This window comes from Trachurus trachurus, assembly GCF_905171665.1.
Source record: "Trachurus trachurus genome assembly, chromosome: 13".
In the NCBI taxonomy this organism is placed as follows: Eukaryota; Metazoa; Chordata; class Actinopteri; order Carangiformes; family Carangidae; genus Trachurus; species Trachurus trachurus.
In genome coordinates this window covers 2,732,597-2,751,928 of record NC_139892.1, presented here as the reverse complement: position 1 = coordinate 2,751,928, position 19,332 = coordinate 2,732,597, and the positions used below count along the sequence as shown (strand labels likewise).

At 44.1% G+C, this 19,332-nt stretch overlaps 1 protein-coding gene across 1 annotated transcript; it reads left to right on the top strand.

The window, feature by feature from the left end:
• Positions 1–433: 433 nt before the first annotated feature.
• LOC310995740 (NLR family CARD domain-containing protein 3-like) lies at positions 434–13,373 on the top strand (the record flags this gene model as incomplete). Its single annotated transcript, XM_083984863.1, has 3 exons — positions 434–488; positions 11,291–13,094; positions 13,196–13,373. 3 exons carry the CDS (start codon positions 434–436, stop codon positions 13,371–13,373), a joined length of 2,037 nt encoding a protein of 678 aa, XP_083840989.1.
• Between the last annotated feature and the right edge of the window lie 5,959 nt (positions 13,374–19,332).

The following is a 19,332-nucleotide window of genomic DNA, read 5'->3' as shown; positions in this document are numbered from 1 at the left end:
GAGGAAGCGAACGCCTTCCCACACTGCCCACACACATACGGTTTTTCTCTGGTGTGGACGCGCCGGTGGACCGTTAACTGTCCGGAGCTAGCAAACGCCTTCCCACACTGCTCGCAGCTGTGCGGCCTCTCTCCGGTGTGGACGTGCTGGTGGACCGTTAACTGTCCGGAACGAGCAAACGCCTTCTCGCAGTGCTCACAGCTGTACGGCCTCTCTCCGGTGTGGACACGCCGGTGGACCATTAAGGTTGAGGAGCTAGCAAACGCCTTCCCACACTGCTCACAGCTGTACGGCCTCTTTCCGGTGTGGATGCGCCAATGGGCCGTTAACTCTTTGGAGGTAGCGAACGCCTTCCCACACTGCTCACAGCTGTACAGCCTCTCTCCAGTGTGGATCCGCTGGTGGATTTTCAGTCCGGACAAATCGGTGCACGATGTGCCGCACTGCTCGCACCTGTACGCCGTCTGTCCACATTGGCATCGTCGGCAGTGAGCATTCAGATGAACTGAGGTCCTGAATGTTTTCCCACACCTATTACAGCTGTGTGGTTTCACCTTGGTGTGGTCTTGTTTCTATGGCAAAGACAGGGAGAGAGAGAATCAATCAATGATGGATGATGGATGGACATTTGTTTTCCTTTTTAAATTCTTCATTAATACAGATCTTACAAGCAGAATTATTTCCAATACAAATTATACTTTGAAACCAAGCAAAACATGTGAGTAACCAGTGATGGGAATTAGGGCGTTTATAAAATAACGGCTCAAAAAGATACTGTTTTCTAGGGCTGCCCCAGCCAAAGATTTTGGCGATTAGTTGACTAATTCACTCCCGCAGCTTGGAGCCAAACAGGTCTTGAGAAACATCGTGTTGGCCAGTGTTTGAGGCTACGCAATTATAGTTTTTATTTTCACAGTGGACTGTCATGGTTTCATTCAGGAGCTGATGCGACTTTAGTTTGAAAATGTATTTATGTTTCTGTATGTTGGCTACAGAGCCCCGGGGCAGTACCGCTCTTATGTCCAATACACACACGATGCTTCACTTTTCATTCAAACAATGCGGCAGCCACAATTGTTAGACTTTGTCAATGAGACCAGCATTTATCTCCCAAAAAGAATTTAACCCGCCGGCGGTAAACCTCTAAAAAACCTGGGTCTACGTTAATAAGCGATTGTTTTCTCCCCCGGGATAACGACGGAGGTTGGCCAGACGACCAGCTCTGCAGACGAGCCGCTGCTCACACAGGTGAAGCCTCTCTTCCCTGAAACGTCAGAGCAAACTTCTAAACAGCGTTTGGATAAACTAACCGCACATCGGGGATCTAAACAGTTACTTTCTCGCATGAACATTTTAAAAAATAAAACTTAATAAAGTGATGTAACAGTGCTACAGCAGGAAATAAAGTAGGCAGATTAGGTTTTAGACTTTTTAGTGAACCACAAAATATAGAGTTAGCAGCTAACAGCTGTTAGCCTCATCTCTTGACTTGCTCCCACTGAAAACAGAAATACAGACCTGTGGACCGGAAACGGATGGACCGGAAGGCTCGTTGTCCTGGTGGATTGCGTCCTGCTCCTCCCCCGTTGTCCCAGTCTGCCCAAACAAATCCGGATCCTGGTTCTCCTCCTTTATCATGATGTAGTCCTGGTCCTGGTTCTCCTCCTTAATTCCGGTCATGTTCTGATCCAGGTCGCTAATTTCCCGGTGCAGGTTCTCCTCCTTCATCCTGGTCCTGGTCAGACGGGACCTCCTCATGGTGCCTTTCCACTAGCTCACTACGGTACAGCACGGCTCTACTCGGTTTTATCCTCTTTTCCTCCAGCCCCTCCTACCTGCTACCTGCTACTTCTGTGGTAACGCCCTGATACCAAACGAGCCAAAGTGATACTAAACGTGTTGTCAGCTGACTGCCTTCCAGTGATTGGCCAGAGCGTCGTCATAGACGAGTGAGTCTGGAGCTGACGAGAGGAGAGAAACAAGAGAGAGACGACGTGATATGACGACCCCGCCCCCGCTGAGGAGCAACTATGAAGAACTCAGAGCTGGAGAAGCACCTCAACCGAGCCGCGCTGAGCCGAGCTGTTAGTGGAAAGGACCATCTGATTTCCTTTATATGCTCGCAGGAGTCACATCGCTCCTCCCCTTAGATACCGTTGCTAAGGTGTCGGAGTTGACGGTTGGAAGAATAGACTGGGCTGTAACTTCAGAATCATGTGACCCTGTAGAAATGTTTGAGGAAGAGTGGGCAACCAGCATTTTTAGTAAGCAAATACAAGTATCCACCGGTTGCCCTCCAAATTAGGCCCCTGGTTTTCTATATGTCCTCCTCCAAGTTAACTCAGTCATATTTTATAAATAGTAATTTATTACAAAAACATGAATTTTGATGTTCGTTTGCAGCGATAATCCCAGAAAGTAAAGATGAACACCACACTTGCTCCATTTCCTTTTCATTAGTGTTTACAGATCTTCCATTCATTTAAACACTGAACTCATTTGTGTTTGTTGTCAGAGCTTAAATAATATGTTCAGACACAAACTTCCAGAAGATTTCCGGTGTATGGAGGGAAAGTACATCTTCTGTGAGAGCTGGACCAGAGAGAATATTATTGGGACCAATATGCATATTACTAGTGATACCAGTCATGGAGCATGGTGTGTTTTTTCGGTCAGGACACAATGTCCACATTGACTGGGCAATGAGTGCCTGGTTGGTTTACTTTGTCCACTTGTTCACAGCTATTGTCACCTGACTCTGCATCACTTCCATCACTTGCATCAGTGTCATCTAACATGTCCACATCACTCTATCCATTTTGGATGATAACACTCACATACCAAACATAGGACCCCCCCCCCCCACTGAAGAAGCCTCTTGGACGAGGGGTGAAACGTCTTCAAACAAGAGAAGTCCCGTTGCTTTTTTTTTTTTTTTAACTACAACTCCACAAGAACACTCACATCCAGCTAAAGTGTTTACACATTCACACATTTCACCAGTCACACAATACTGTCTGGCTAACCTATTATACTCCTAAAAGGTATGCATGCAGCCCCCAACTTACCACCACACCCTACACTCCTGAACATTCACACCTGCTCCAGGACATTACCACCTCCACGCATCCCCCACCACTGCTTTGACTATGAATGGATTAGAAAACGAGCAGGAATGTCTTTAGAAAACCAGGCTCAGCACTTCTCAGATAGTAAGACAGAGAGCCGATTAACTTAACCGCAGGTCTTTAGAGGTTCACCGCCGGCTGGTTTCATTCTTTTTAGATGAGTTATTGAATGTTTGTTTAGTTGTTGATTAGTTTGTTTGAATGAAAAGTGAAGCTTCATGTGTGAATTGGACAGAAGAGCAGCGCTGCCTTGGAGATGTACACTAATCACCACCTACAGATCAATAAATAAAACAAGGAACCGATCAGTCTATAGCTATTCAATTTAATTTCAGTGATTTGGTTGTTTCAGGTAAACTATACAGTGATCATGCTGAAGCCTGGGTGCTTTGTCAGTCAGCTCTAGTGATGCAAAGAAAAGAAAAAACAAACAAACGTATAAACTTAATTCAGTCAGACGGCTGCTGGGCGGAGTGATTTCAAGAATGTAATGTTACAAGATTATTTCATAGCGTGGTGAATGTGCAGGTCACAACTTGTCCACCAGAGCGTTGTGGAGTTGTTGGATTGTGTATTTGATGAGTTTGATGAGGGACAGGGGACCTGTACCGTTCACCTCCATTGTGTTCACTGAGCAGCTCACGCCTCTGCCCCACTGATCTCAAAACAACATGCACCGATAATTAAAGGTAATGAACCTACTGCTGTGACTATAGGGATTATGGTGAGAGGAGGATCTGATTAAATGTTGAGCTATCCCTTTTTATAGTTCACTGGACTCATAAACACCTCTAATATTTGAAATGTAACATTTTGGACAAAATGCAATTTGATGCAAAGTGTTCTGCTGTTGGTTAGAGATGTGACTGTCAGCTGTTAGTGAACCTGAATCTATTGCTCCCTGGAATATGACTTACCACCATCTAGTGGACAGACCATAGAACTACACCTCTCTAAACAGGTTAGATGGGTTTTGATGTCATTCTGATGTTTATTTAAGGTGAGTGACTCCTGATCAGATCAAATGCACACATACAACAGGAGACGAAGCAGCTTCTTCTCTCCAAATGTTTCGTCGACACATGAAGGTGGAAAGTGTGTGAAAGTCGACCTGAAGAGAGTTCAGCAGGTGAGAATCTTCAAATGCCTGATGCTTTTTGACTAGACATGAAAAAATGTTTTTAATGCTGGGTGTTTCAGATTGAGAAAAATATTGGGTAACACTTCATAATAAGTACACACTACTAAGCATGAGTTAAGCATTAAATACTGAACTCAGCATTTATAACACATGAATACTCATTAGTATGTAGTTTATAAACATAGTAAAAATGTTTTACTCATCATTGATAAGCACTAACTGTATTTATAAACTACATACTAATGAGTATTCATGTGTTATAAATGAAGAATTAAGTATTTATTAATGCTGAACTAATTCGAAATAGTGTGTACTTATTATAAAGTGTTACCAAATATTGTTATAAATGTCTGTTGGAGTTACATTAAAATAATTTAGGAACTGTTTGCATTTTGTTAGTGTTTCAACACATTGGTGTCAGTGTTGACACAGTCAACACTAGCACAGACTCGCCTTCACTGCAGCCTTGTTCCCTTCCTAGATGAACCTGTTTGAGAGCAAATGATATACAGTCAAAGGTCAAAAGACGATGTGCTGTATGTTATTGTTGTTACTTGGAGGAAGAATCAACAGCAGTTTGATTTAGGGAAGATAATTAGTGACTTTCTCTCTCCAGACTTAAAACATTGTAAAATGATTCCTCTGAACTGAGAGTGAATGTATCAGTATGGACTAATGACATCACTTCTACTATAATCAGTATTTACCATTAAGCCAAAATTGCACATTCCTGTGACGATCCTGTATTTTCCTGTGTTGGTCACTTTTCCAATCTCATCTACTGGATGTTAAGACACCCATTATTATGTGTCCTGTGACGTGAGTCCTGTTGTGATGAAGCCTGTTGTTGTGTTTGTGTGAAGGTGGGGGCTCTGCTATGAACCAGTGTGAGGACAGAGAGGAGGGAGCCCCTCCCTCTAAAACCACTCTGAGGGGGGAACATGAGAGCCAGACCAGAGCTCAGAGGTGAGATGAGGATCTCTAACTGTCCATGACTCTTCAGAGCTCAGATCTTCATACTGCGGCTCTTTTGTTTGTTTTTATTTAGCTTACTTGACATTCTTGGTGATACTGGGCAGCATCAGTGAAAACCAACTTGATTTCTCACTGATTTGATGTTTATTTGGGTCATTATCAGGTTCAGTATATCTCATTATTTGTTATTTACCTTGTTACCAGCAACAAGAAGCAGGGAGACGACTGTCCTGTCCCCAGCTGTTTGTCCATGAAGAGTGACCAGTCTATGTTTATACCCGATGATTTTAAAAGTGGACAACAGTCTGCTGTCCCCAGCTGTTTACCCATAAAGAGTGACCAGTCTATGTTTATACCCGATGATTTTAAAAGTGGACAACAGTCTGCTGTCCCCAGCTGTTTACCCATAAAGAGTGACCAGTCTATGGTTCAGCTTGATGACGTCACGGAAAGGTAAAACCTGATTATTCTCCTGTATTTCTAATAAAAGCTCTCAATTTTGCTTCACTCTGTCATGTTATTCATGGAAAACATATAAACTCAACTCTCTTATTTATAGAGCACTTCAAAAATAGTCAACAGTCAAGTTGACCAAAGTGCTGTCAATAATCATCAATCAATAAAAACACGGCATTACTAAAATACCATAAAATAGCCTGTATAAGTAAAGTGCAATAAAATATAAATGAGCCATAAATAAACAAACAAAATACAAGTAAAAGACAAAATGTGTCAACTCAACTGAATGCCAGGGAGAGAAAGATTGTGTTTTTAGAGAGGATTTAAAGTGACTACGACGAGTCACTAAGGTAAGTGTTTTCACACTACATTTCCCATGACTCTCCGCGTGCACAGTGAAATTCTTGGACCAGCGCAAGACGGTTGTTATGATTGGATGTTATTACAGGTTTGACCGCTAGGCGGCAGTACTGGTTTGTAGTCAGCTTACCGTACCATATAACGGAGTAGAGCAAGACCGCATGGAGCCACATGTATGTTATTGAGAACGTGAGACATTAAACTAAGTTACTTGCTATCAACACGGCCTCATCCTTGGAACACGAACATGACAACGGTGATCCAGGCCAACAAAAAGTGAGTTGTAGTTATCAAGCCGAGAATTAATAAAAGCATGAATTACCGTCTTTAGTTCTCTGCAGGAGCCCTTTACTTTTGATAAAATCCTGAACTGGAAGAACCTGGTTTTTCCTACAGAGTTAACCTTACAGATGACTCTTATTTTCATTCAAGTTTGTTTATTTTAATAAATCTTTTTATTGGATTTTTCAGTTGCATACAACAATATGTCACACATACAATGTATACAATAAAAGAAGAATCATGTAGGGGGGGGGGGGGGGGGGGGGGGGGGGGGCATCTAGTCACTCTCTGGGTGAATAGTGGTTCTGTTTAGATACTAAGTAATAAGAACTGCCAGGTTTTGTTAAAAGTGTTATCAGATCCTGCCAATGAGAATGAGAATTTGATATGAGTTAGGACCTCTCAAGCCAGCTATTGTGTGAAGGTGGAAGAACATGTTTCCATTTAAACAAAATAAGACGTCTGGCCAATAGAGTTGTAAAGGCCATACCCGGTGCTTTGACGCAGGGAGATTAGGTGTCGTAAGCGGAGGGGAGCCAAACAGGCTCTTGGTCAATATCCATATCAAGCACTGTTGAGAGTGTGTCAATAATTTGGCGCCAAAAGCCACTGAGGTTCAAACAGGACCAAAACATGTGTGTGTGATTAGCAGGTGGCTGCTTACATCTATTGCAACTGTCACTGGCGCCTGGGTAAATCTTCGCCAGTCGGGCGTTTGTGTAATGCACTCTGAAAAGAACTTTACATTGTAATAAACTGTGCCTGGCACATATAGAGGATGTATGAACCAGCTTAAAGGGATAGTTCACCCTAGAATGATATTTCGCTCATTATCTACTCACCCTCATGTTGACTAAGGGCTGGAAGAATTATCAGAGTCCACCGTCCCTTCTCTTAGTTACAGGGGGTCTCGGCGTAGCAGTGAATTTCAATGCAACGGTTGCAAAGGGACACCGGAGCTCTTCGTAAAAAAACACACACAAAAAAACATCCAAATACCTCCATGATGCTCGTATGTAATGTCCGTCTTGTGCTGAAGCCCCAAATTGCGTAATTGTCCCGAAAAAAATTAAATAAGTCTATATTTTAAGCTTGTTTGTAGCGGAAGCTTCTCGTCTTCTTCTTCTTCTCCTATTCCTGGTCCGTCCAAATATCGCGTGATTCGCAGTAACCGCAATGACGCCGGCGCAAATCACGCGATATTTGGACGGACCAGGAATAGGAGAAGAAGAAGAAGACGAGAAGCTTCCGCTACAAACAAGCTTAAAATATAGACTTATTTAATTTTTTTCGGGACAATTACGCAATTTGGGGCTTCAGCACAAGACGGACATTACATACGAGCATCATGGAGGTATTTGGATGTTTTTTTGTGTGTGTTTTTTTACGAAGAGCTCCGGTGTCCCTTTGCAACCATTGCATTGAAATTCACTGCTACGCCGAGACCCTCTGTAACTAAGAGAAGGGACGGTGGACTCTGATAATTCTTCCAGCCCTTAGTCAACATGAGGGTGAGTAGATAATGAGCGAAATATCATTCTAGGGTGAACTATCCCTTTAAGGATTGGTCATTTTCATTTAAGTTTAACATTTTTTGGTTATCTAGGATTTTACTTCAATTAACACTAGCACCGCCGTTGCACACTATATACCTATAACCGCCATGAGTCGTTCATTGGACGAACGGTAATAAAGCGTTAATTAGTGCTGTATAGGTGTTACATTTGTCGTAGTCTTTTAACAGCTACTCTGGACCATGAAGTAGGCTGGCGGGGGGGGGGGGGGGGGGGGGGGGGGCATACTGTAGGAACCCCGCCCCCGCCTTTAAAGCCGGGTTTCCACCGTATAAACAACCTTTTTTTTCTCTCTCTTTTACGGCAACATCCATAGTCCTTAGTGATCTTTGTTTGATATGTCAGGTGGAGTCCATCATAGTCCAGTGTCCATCATACCGACGCATACCCCCCGCGTGCGCTCACGTCGGCGCTTTACATGAAGAGCACAGCGACTCTGTTTTTACACTAGTTTGCTCCTAAATACTGGCTTTATAAAACGAATTTCGTTTTCTTTTGATATCATATTGATATTTCCCCCCTGAATGTGGCTACACCTCTTCTACAACTAGTCCGTCCAGTCTGGAAAATAATTTCTGCACCGTGCGTGTGTGAAGTGTGGACGTGAGTGTGCATCTGCGCAGCCTGCGCACGTGTACACACAGAGACACACATACACACACACACACACACGCATGCACGCACGCACACACACAAACACACACACACAGAGAGAGAGAGAGAGAGAGAGAGCGCATAAGCCCAATAATGCAAATCGGTGAATTCTCTGGTCGTCCAATGAACGAACGTGGCGGTTATAGGTAAAAATTAGAAAACATGATCGATATTTTTTCGTGAGTAATATTGATTGTATTTAACAAAACGGGGTGCTGCCCAACATCATTTTAGGAAAAGTCACAGACTGGTGGACTTCAATGTATTTTTTAAATAAAGTTATGCACAAATGAAAATCAAAGTCGTCCAATGAACGGCAGTTGGCGGTTCTAGTGTTAAACAGTCCAGCAGTGTCTGTACAGACCCAGTAGGTTCAATTCACAATAATGCAATTGTTATATTTCATGTTCTAAACTTTAATCTATTGTCCCCAGAGTTCTCCAGGAGACCTCAGAGGTTCTCAGTGATCAGTTCACCAAACAGCATCACACAGACCTGGACTCCATATTTATGGTGTGTAAATGTTCTTCCACACGCAGAACTGATGACTACAGCAGCCACCAAGAAATGTTCAGCTACTAACAGTGTCTTGCTGCTGTCATTAGATGTTTTTGTTCTGGTCTCTCCTGTTCATCTGCAAGAAATCCTAAAGAAAATATTTGTTGTCCAAATTTTTCTTGGGCATTTTAGCCTCATCAAAAATAACTGAGACGCAGAGGTTTATTTCATCCTGGACATCATAGGAAACAAAATGTCTTTGTTACAATAGTCTTTAACACCAGTTCAGCACCAAGGTACTGAATCTATTTTGTTCAGATCATCATCTCCATATCTCTGTGTGTAGCTGTGAAGAAGTGGTGGCAGTGTTCCTCAAAGGATTAAGCACAGTCCTGGTGACTGATGATCTGATGTTTGATCCATGTATTCTTACTGAAAGTCGGGTTTACACAGCATGCTATTGTTTTTCCAGCTGCTGGAGGAGAACATTGTCACTTTTGTGAAGAGCGAGCTGAAGAGAATCCAAAAACTTCTGAGTCCAAATTGCCCAGAATTATTAGATAATCCTGACAATGATGATGAAGCAGTGGGTGTTGATGATGAAGATCAGAGGAGGAGGAGCAGAGAATCATTTCTGAAGATCACAGTGAACTTCCTGAGGAGGATGAAGCAGGAGGAGCTAGCTGACTGTCTGCAGAGCAGTAAGAGGATTTCTCTAAAGATTTCACAAGAATGGAACATTTTCTAGTATCTGAAAAGATAGAGTGAAATAAACTCATCAAGTGTTATTTATGATGGCCAGCCCCGATGATCCTGACCGTTTCAATCAAAAGTCATGTGTGTGAGATGAGAGAGAGAGAGAGAGAGAGAGAGAGAGAGAGAGAGAGAGAGAGAGAGAGAGAGAGAGAGAGAGAGAGAGAGAGAGAGAGAGAGAGAGAATGTATTAGGCTACTGTATATTAACTCACCACTTTTAAACTTGAATCATTTTGAGGAAAACAACAACAAAAAAATCATGTAGGCTACAGTAATTTTTTATCATACAATGGTTGTAACAGCATCATGGTTGCTGCTTTTGAAACAAGGGGGCAGTTGCCGGTCTGAGAAGTGAAGCTCACTTCCGCGTTCAAAAAACTGCAATCCCCTCGGCTGTCGCTGGGGGCTGGCTCCAGAAGGGAGCAACTCCAATTGAGCCCCATGTTAAAATAGCCGACTTTACAGCTTAAAAAAACATATTTACAGCCCGGTACATTTCATATCGTCTCAATCGATAGTTTCTACCCCCGCACACACTCTGAGGGGGGTGAATTTTTTTTAAACTATCGTTTTACTATTATTAGGTTTAAAATTCTGGCCAATGAGGGCGCGGAAACGTTGAGTGACAGGTCCAGGGACCACTGCTTCGAGGCCAGTGGGCGGGTTCTCGGCCGGCCAACCGCCGCACCTCTCCAAATATGGCAAGTCAAATCCAACATGGTGCAGTTCAAACCCCTGTAGTAGCGGCACAAAACAGACTCCCCCAGACCAATGGGTGACGTCACGGGTGCTACGTCCATTCTTTTTACAGTCTATGTTTTGAAAGCACCATGTAAAAAGGGTTAAGTAGCCTACTTCTGCAGGCTGGTTGGCTTTACCAACAGTTTGAAATACATTTATTTTTCAATATGATAAATAGACTATAATTCTTCAGTTTATTCTGTTTGGTCTCGGTCTTTGACTTGGTCTCGCCCCTCCACGGCCTTGGTCTTGTCTTGGTCTCGCCCCCTCAAAGTCTTGGTCTTGTCTTGGTCTCGGTATACTCTGGTCTCGGCCTTGTCTTGGTCTCGGGTTAGGTGGTCTTGACTACAACACTAGTAGGATGACATCCCATTACTCAACCAGGAGTTGTTGAAGGTTTAAGGTCAACCAGTGTGGTTGTGTTGGTCACTCTAGCACGTACAGCACGCCCAAGCTAATCCCACAAGTGTTCAGTTGTTCCTCTCATTCCATGGATTCACAATCCTGACAAGTTGTAGCCTACCTCTTTGTAAAGATGACTAATCAGGATTTCCAACTATATAAAATACAACACCAATTGGGTTTTATCAAAGATGATTGACTGAAATAATGTTTCCAAACTTTTTTGAGGAGTTTTTGTTATAATGGACATTCTTAAGTGCAAATAGATGTTAAAATATTGACTTCATATTTCATTCATTGATCTTAATTTTCTCTTCTTAGAAGGTCAAGTTGAAGTTTGTCGACGTGAACACAAATTGAACCTGAAGAAGAAGTTCCAGTGTGTGTTTGAGGGGATCTCTAAGGCAGGAAACCCAACCCTTCTGAACCAGATCTACACGGAGCTCTACATCACAGAGGGAGGGGCTGGAGAGGTCAATGATGAACATGAGGTCAGACAGATTGAAACAGCATCCAGGAAACCAGACAGACCAGAAACAACCATTAGACAAGAAGACATCTTTAAAGCCCCACCTGGAAGAGACCGACCAATCAGAACAGTGATGACAAAGGGAGTGGCTGGCATTGGGAAAACAGTCTTAACACAGAAGTTCACTCTGGACTGGGCTGAAGACAAAGACAACCAGGACATACACTTCACATTTCCCTTCACCTTCAGAGAGCTGAATGTGCTGAAAGAGAAAAAGTTGAGCTTGGTGGAACTTGTTCATCACTTCTTCTCTGAAACCAAAGAAGCAGGAATCTGCAGGTTTGATCAGTTCCAGGTGGTCTTCATCTTTGACGGTCTGGACGAGTGTCGACTTCCTCTGGACTTCCACAACACTGAGATCCTGACTGATGTGACAGAGTCCACCTCAGTCAAAGTGCTGCTGACCAACCTTATCAGGGGGAAACTGCTTCCCTCTGCTCACCTCTGGATAACCACACGACCTGCAGCAGCCAATCAGATCCCTCCTCAGTGTGTTGACATGGTAACAGAGGTCAGCGGGTTCACTGACCCACAAAAGGAGGAGTACTTCAGGAAGAGGTTCAGAGATGAGGAACAAGCCAGAGGGATCATCTCCCACATCAAGACATCACAAAGCCTCCACATCATGTGCCACATCCCAGTCTTCTGCTGGATCACTGCTACAGTTCTGGAGGAGCTGTTGAAGACCAGAGAGGGAGGAGAGCTGCCCAAGACCCTGACTGAGATTTACATCCACTTCCTGGTGGCTCATCTAAAACTGAAGAAGGTCAAGTATGATGGAGGAGCTGAGACAGATTCACACTGGAGTAAAAAGAACAGGAAGATGATTGAGTCTCTGGGAAAACTGGCTTTTGAGCAGCTGCAGAAAGGAAACCTGATCTTCTATGAATCAGACCTGACAGAGTGTGGCATTGATATCAGAGCAGCCTCAGTGTACTCAGGAGTGTTCACACAGATCTTTCAAGAGGAGAGAGGCCTGTACCAGGACAAGGTGTTCTGCTTCGTCCATCTGAGTGTTCAGGAGTTTCTGGCTGCTCTTCATGTCCATCTGACCTTCATCAACTCTAGCGTCAATCTGATGTCAGAAGAACCAACAAACTCCTGTTGGCTTAAAGTCTTCAGAGAAAAACCTAAAGCAAAATCTTTCTACCAGAGTGTTGTGGACGAGGCCTTACAGAGTCCAAATGGACACCTGGACTTGTTCCTCCGCTTCCTCCTGGGTCTTTCCCTGGAGACCAATCAGACTCTCCTACAAGGTTTAACGTCAACGACAGGAAGTAGCTCACAAAACAAAACAAAAATCATCCAGTACATCAAGAAGAAGATTGAAGGGACTCCCTCTGCAGAGAAAAGCATCAACATGTTCCACTGTCTGAATGAACTGAATGATCGTTCTCTAGTGGAGGAGATCCAACAGTATCTGAGATCAGGACGTCTCTCCACAGATGAACTGTCTCCTGCTCAATGGTCGACTCTGGTCTTCATCTTACTGTCATCAGAAGAAGATCTGGACGTGTTTGACTTGAGGAAATACTCTGGTTCAGAGGAGGCTCTTCTGAGGCTGCTGCCAGTGGTCAAAGCCTCCAACAAAGCTCTGTAAGTGAACATTTATCCATCTGGATTAACTTTTTGTCTTTTATCAAGTCAAACAAGCACATTTTATGTCACTGGTACCTTTTGTCTTTTTCTCCTTTCAGGCTGAGCTGCTGTAACCTCTCAGAGAGAAGCTGTGAAGCTCTGTCCTCGGTCCTCAGCTCCCAGTCCTCTAGTCTGAGACACCTGGACCTGAGTAACAACAACCTGCAGGACTCAGGAGTGGAGCTGTTGTCTGCTGGACTGAACAGTCCACACTGTAGACTGGAAACTCTGTGGTAGGGTGAATTTAGCAAGGGTTCATTATTTTTTTCATGATTATACATTGAATGAGGTGTAATAATAAAGAGGGAAGGTTAGCAAAATTTGGCTGCAGAGTTGCAGACACCAAAAGTTCAATATTTTATCTGGAGAATGCACAACTCATAATGATTCAATATCTCTTGCTCGCTTGCTCTGTGTATGTTATGTGTATATGTACAAATTAATTAAGAGTTACTGTATGTGAATGCTTATGCATTTCGTATAAGTACGTTAAGATTCATAATGCAATGTGTGTGTTCAGTCTGTCAGGTTGTCTGACCACAGAGGAAGGCTGTGCTTCTCTGGCCTCAGCTCTGAGCTCCAACCCCTCCCATCTGAGAGAACTGGACCTGAGCTACAATCATCCAGGAGCCTCCGGAGTGAAGCTGCTGTCTGCTGGACTGGAGGAGTCACACTGGAGACTGGACTCTCTTAGGTATGGAGAGATGGACAGACAATAGCATCTCCCACACTGTGTGTGTCTCTCTGACTAACTATCCTTTGTTTCCTCCTCCAGGGTGGACCATTGTGGACCTGAGAGACTGAGACCTGGTCTGAGGAATTGTGAGTGTGTTTTAAATTTGACTCATAAGAACACAGCTGCACATGTAAGACTAGATTTTTACATTTTCCGGAGCGATGACGGGGTTAGGGCACAGAGTAGTGGTCCGCGGATCTATCAATTAAAAAAAGGTGTGCGTGTAGTGTGGGGACACATACGCGCACCGTGGCAGCCGAATGAACGGGCAATTTAAAAAACTCTGCTCGTATATTTGAAGCTGCAGCTTTACCTTGTGCACAACAACAACAGCATTTTGTTTTATTAACATGTGTACTACTCCGAACGTCGCAACGCACTACGTTAATTTGCCTCGTTAAAAACGTTCAAACGTCAGTTTCCACCTTCGAATGTTCTCATTTTGACTAACATTCGAATTGCATTCGAATAGCGAAGTTCGTTCTGACAGCCCTAACGTGTGCTACATCTGTACACATTTTGAACACTCAGGGCCGGATTTACTAAAGGTTTGCGTGTATTAAAACGTGTGCAAACGTGCACGCGCAAACACATGTGGAACCTGATCTACGAACCGGACGCACCGAGGATTGCGTCCCTCACACGGGCAAAATAGCACGTGCGATCCATTTAGCGTGTTTGCCTTGATGAATATGTAAATATGGGCGTTTCAGCCAGAACGTGCAAAATACTGGGAGGAGTAGATGCAAATAGATTTATTTAGCGCGTGCAATGTGATTTACCAAACCAGGAAGAGATTGCGGTGGCTGTTTTTGCGTCTTTATTTACCACGTCTGAAAACCATGTACTAACTGATACAACTTTGCCAAAACGTATGCGTTTATTGATTTGATACCTGTCAGAGCCCCGTGATCTTACATCTCTGCATTTCCTCACATCTGGGTAATTCTGTAACAGTTTTTCAGCCGTGTTAAAAGTCTTTTACGCGCCGTTATGCACGGGGCACGTCTGTCCTGCAGTGCGCTCCTCACCTCTCCTCTCCTCTCCTCTCCTCTCACCTGGCTGCTCAGCTCCGTCTCTCAGTCCCGGTCCCGGACTGAGACACGTCACCGCTGCCTTCACCCGTCTTTGATCCCTCTGGTCAGTGGTCAGAGCGTTTAGATCCGTGTGTCCCACCTGAGCTCTCTATTAATCCACTCGATCATGGGCGGCACACACACACACACACATATTACAGGTGTGTGATTGTCGCTGCAGCTGTTGCCTGTTCGTCACTATATGACGAGTTGGGCCCTGTAGCGATTTGTGTTTATGTATCTAAACAGAGCGCGAGAGAGATGAACACACATGCTGTCATTGTATGCATCGGATTAAATGTCATTCTGTCCCTTCGTCCGTCCAGCTCTCTGTCCACTCTCTTCATGGCGGAAACGATTACACGCGTGTGGTGGCAAAAAATGTTGTTCCTTCACCAAAGTATTTAAAAAAGGATGACTGGACACGTCAGCTGTCTTTCTTGAGTTTTAATAAAAGGCATTCATGAATGGAGTCACACAACACAACTGCACAGGAGTCCAGTCAGTGAGTGAGTGAGCTGAAGAGGCTCACCCGGGCGCTATCTTTATAGTTCCCAAAACACATTTGAACAACAGACAAAATATATGGCTGTGATAGCTGTGCCTGTCTTCACCGCCAGGACACAACTCCCCTTGTAAATTAACACAGAGCACCGGTCTGACCTTTAACCTGCTCTGTGTGGATTCAGTGATTTGTGTCATACAGGTATCAGAAAAGGATTAGCTGAGTACCACTTTCCACAAGGTGAAAGGAAGTTCACTTAGTTAACATGGTTATACAACCCTTGTACAGCATACAATGGGTTACACTAAATTTCCCATTACATTCCACCCTTTTTAGCATTTTGATGCTAAACCATAATAATAGGAAATTTTGTAATTATCTACCCCATGTTCTCTGTTTCCCTGCCCCGCACCAGCCAAACACTAGCGCACCCAGTCTCCAACTTGGGAGTTTAAAACCCCCGGGCAGAGAAACACAGTCCACAGGAACAGAGGAGCCAAAATCCCCCCCCCTCACTTGACAAGAGGGGGGCAAAAGACTCATCCGTCTAGCTGCACTCAACCTAAGAAAGGGGAAAAACCTCCGATATAATGAGGAAAAAAATCCCATATTCTACTACATAACTAAACTACTTCAAATAATATGTGGAAAGATAAATCAAAGTAACAAATGGTATGATTAGATAAGACACAAAGTTATCAAAAGGTATAAAACTGAAGTGTTTTGGAAATTACCCCTGTAGCATTGACGTAGTCATATGAAAAAACAGGAAAAAACAAAACACACTATCATATGAAAATCAAAATCATCATCATTTCAAATGAATCATATTCATTGACAAAATCTCACTGTAAAAGATAAGCAAAAACATCAAAAATCACACATCTAGCAATGCATGAGAATCAAAATATGGTGTTCTATTATTAATCTAACTTAAACATTTCAGAAATCAGCTTTATTGCTTAACATCACTCAATGCAGAGAAAATATATAAATGAATAACTGAAAATACGAAAAACTTAAAGGAGCTCATCCTGATCATTGACGTCACCAATGATCTGACTAGTGGCACAGCACAACACAGGACAACACTCAGACCTACAAGGACAGCCAGGACCGGGGCAAACAAATGCAACAGTGTAGTTTGCCACCCGGTAGATGGAGCCCAAGACCACCAACTATTACCTGCGTTCTCTTCCGTGTCTCGGCTCTTCTGCAAATGCAACAAATCATTCAGGTGTGCAACAACATGGGTCATATTATCAGATATGTCAGGAATATAAGTACAGCAATCAGTACCCACAACATGACAAACCCCCCCTGGTCTGCTAACACCATGTCCATGGCCACCCTGTTCTGCAGAGCCACATTGCTGAGGCCCTGCACAGCCGGTGTGAGTGTCCCAAAACCTGTGACTACTGTGCCAGTGAGATCTTCCAAGTCCAGAGAAATGTCATTGATCTTAAATGCATTGTTCGTTGCACCATAGCCAGGCAGGAGAGCTCCAAAAATCTTCTCCACAGTGCTGACTTGGTCATGCACTGTGTCAGTGTCTCTCCTGGCCCGGTGTGGTGGGTAGTAGTGGTCGTAGTTGGTGTGGAAGTGATTCAGGTCAGGCACAATCCTGACCGCCGGTAACAGTTTAGCTAAATAGCATGTTCCACACCAACCAGGTCGCAATGCCTGATAGACATGTTTTCCACACACCCAGACATGATGTCTGAGTGATCCATAGCCATCGGTGGATGGCATGTAGACGATGGGGTTGTTGATACCAGTGCGATTCAGACGGTACCTGTGAGATTCAAAGCACCAACATATGGCATGTCCCCTTTGCAATCATTCATGTTGTCATCCCACAATACCCCACATGTCGCCGCCACAGTTTGCACACATACTGATTCTCCCAGGAAGTGATCTCTGGGGGAAGCACAGTGACGTGTGAAGCATTCTGCACCTTTGTGACGGGTGGGATTTGTGGTCATCGGGGAGTGATAGACTCCCTCCTGCACTTCTCTGGAAACATTCCAGAAGCGAACTTGTGACCCCTCGTAATTCACAACACTCACGTTGATCTTCAACAGCTCCTCTGTGAGGTTGTGAACCACGCACTCTGGGTCATGGTCTCCCTGGGTGAAAGCAATCATTGCCCCTAAAGTTTCAGAAACATTTAGAGGATAGGATTGCAGTGGCAATGAATTACCCATTTCCTGTGGCAGGGCAGCGCAGACGTAGCAACTCTCGTTGGTCAGCTTCCTCGCTGCAGCTGTCATCACTGCCTTGTATCCAACGTTGTCCTCCCGTCTCGATGTTGTGTTACCTGTGGTAACAGCAGATCTCCTCACCAGCCGGTGAGGTGCGTGGTGTAGGTGTAGATTCGTGATCTGGGTGAGGTGAATCTGTCATGCTGTTGTTGCTCGTCCTGCGGTTGTAGATCTCTTTCAGTAACAGCACCGACAGCCCCGTTGTGATGGAGATGACCAGCAGGAAGCTGGTCGCCACCCTTAGGCCGCACCCGAGCTGCTTACAGGGATGTCATGGACGTTCACCAGAATGTAGTCGCCTGACCTGATGGTGCACAGCTTTGTCTCTGCTGGCTCCTGCAGGGCAACCTTCACCTGTTGGTAAAGTTTACTTACAAAAAACAAACAACAAGGAAAAGCAAACAACAACTAGAATGCACCATACCATATCATTCATCCTCACACTGGCCAGTGATTTCATACATACTTCAATCATTCAATCATTCCCCCTTTTGACACGTGGTTCAACCCATGTGTCAACTTCACACACTGTGGAGAAAACATAAACAAGGGAAACAGCAGAGACTGCTGTTCCCTGGTTTCCCACACGGCCCTCTCTTCCCAGAGAGGCTCGTATCAACAAGTTGGCTATCTCAGCGGTAGCCACAACTGTGGGGATGGAACGGGGGTGTTAGAGAAAAACAACGGACATATAATTCGTGAGACAAAAGTAGCCTTGAAGCTGCGACTGCAGCTGCATCTGTCCTGGGAACACCTAGAGAGAAAATGTCAATGTTGTTTAATGTGAACTTTCGCACAGCAATTTGGTACCAGCAGTTCAACCAGAAATAAAAAATAAAAACATTAATTAATGCTGACCATTTAGGTTTTCCTGTTGAAGTCGTCTCCATTCACCCAAATATGTCCAACGTCCTGAAAATTAACAATCTACAACAAAAAAATAATACTGAGTGGAGTATCCTTTAACTCTGGCCTGTGGGAGCAAACAGACATTATGATGGCCACATGGTCATGTGGCTTTCCATCTTCAACTGTTGGCAGGAGAGAAACATGGTTAAAACAGTACTTGTCAGAAGTCATAATCCCACCCTTCTCGTCAACAGTTATGGTCAAAAGTCATGAGCAGTCAGGTAGTCCAAGTGTCGGAGGTTTTTATACTACTACCTTAAAGTCACTGAAAAACTTTCGTCAGCCTCCACAGTCGTCAGTGTCACATCTAAGTGACAGGGTCTGAGCTTTTAGGCCTTTCCCATGAGCAATTGCTGCTAATGGTGCCTAAATTACTGCACAATGAACAACCCATTTTCTGCTTGCTTGCCATGGCCAAAGAAAATCATAATACCTGTTTCTTTAAAAGGTTTGGAGATTTTCCTAATCGAAATTTTCTTTTTGAATGAGAGGGATTTTTCCTCTGCTGAGATCACGTGACCCATAATGTGACCTCTGTGGCATCAAACTGCAGTTTGGACAGGCTGGCCTAGTGCCCCTGTACAGCCAGGTGGGTGAAAAGAGCCAGAGCAGCTTTAATGCATCTCTCTCTGGTCTCACTTGCAATCCAAATACCATCAACATTCTGCAACCAAAACGCTCCTCTCTGGCCGCCCCAGAGTCTCCA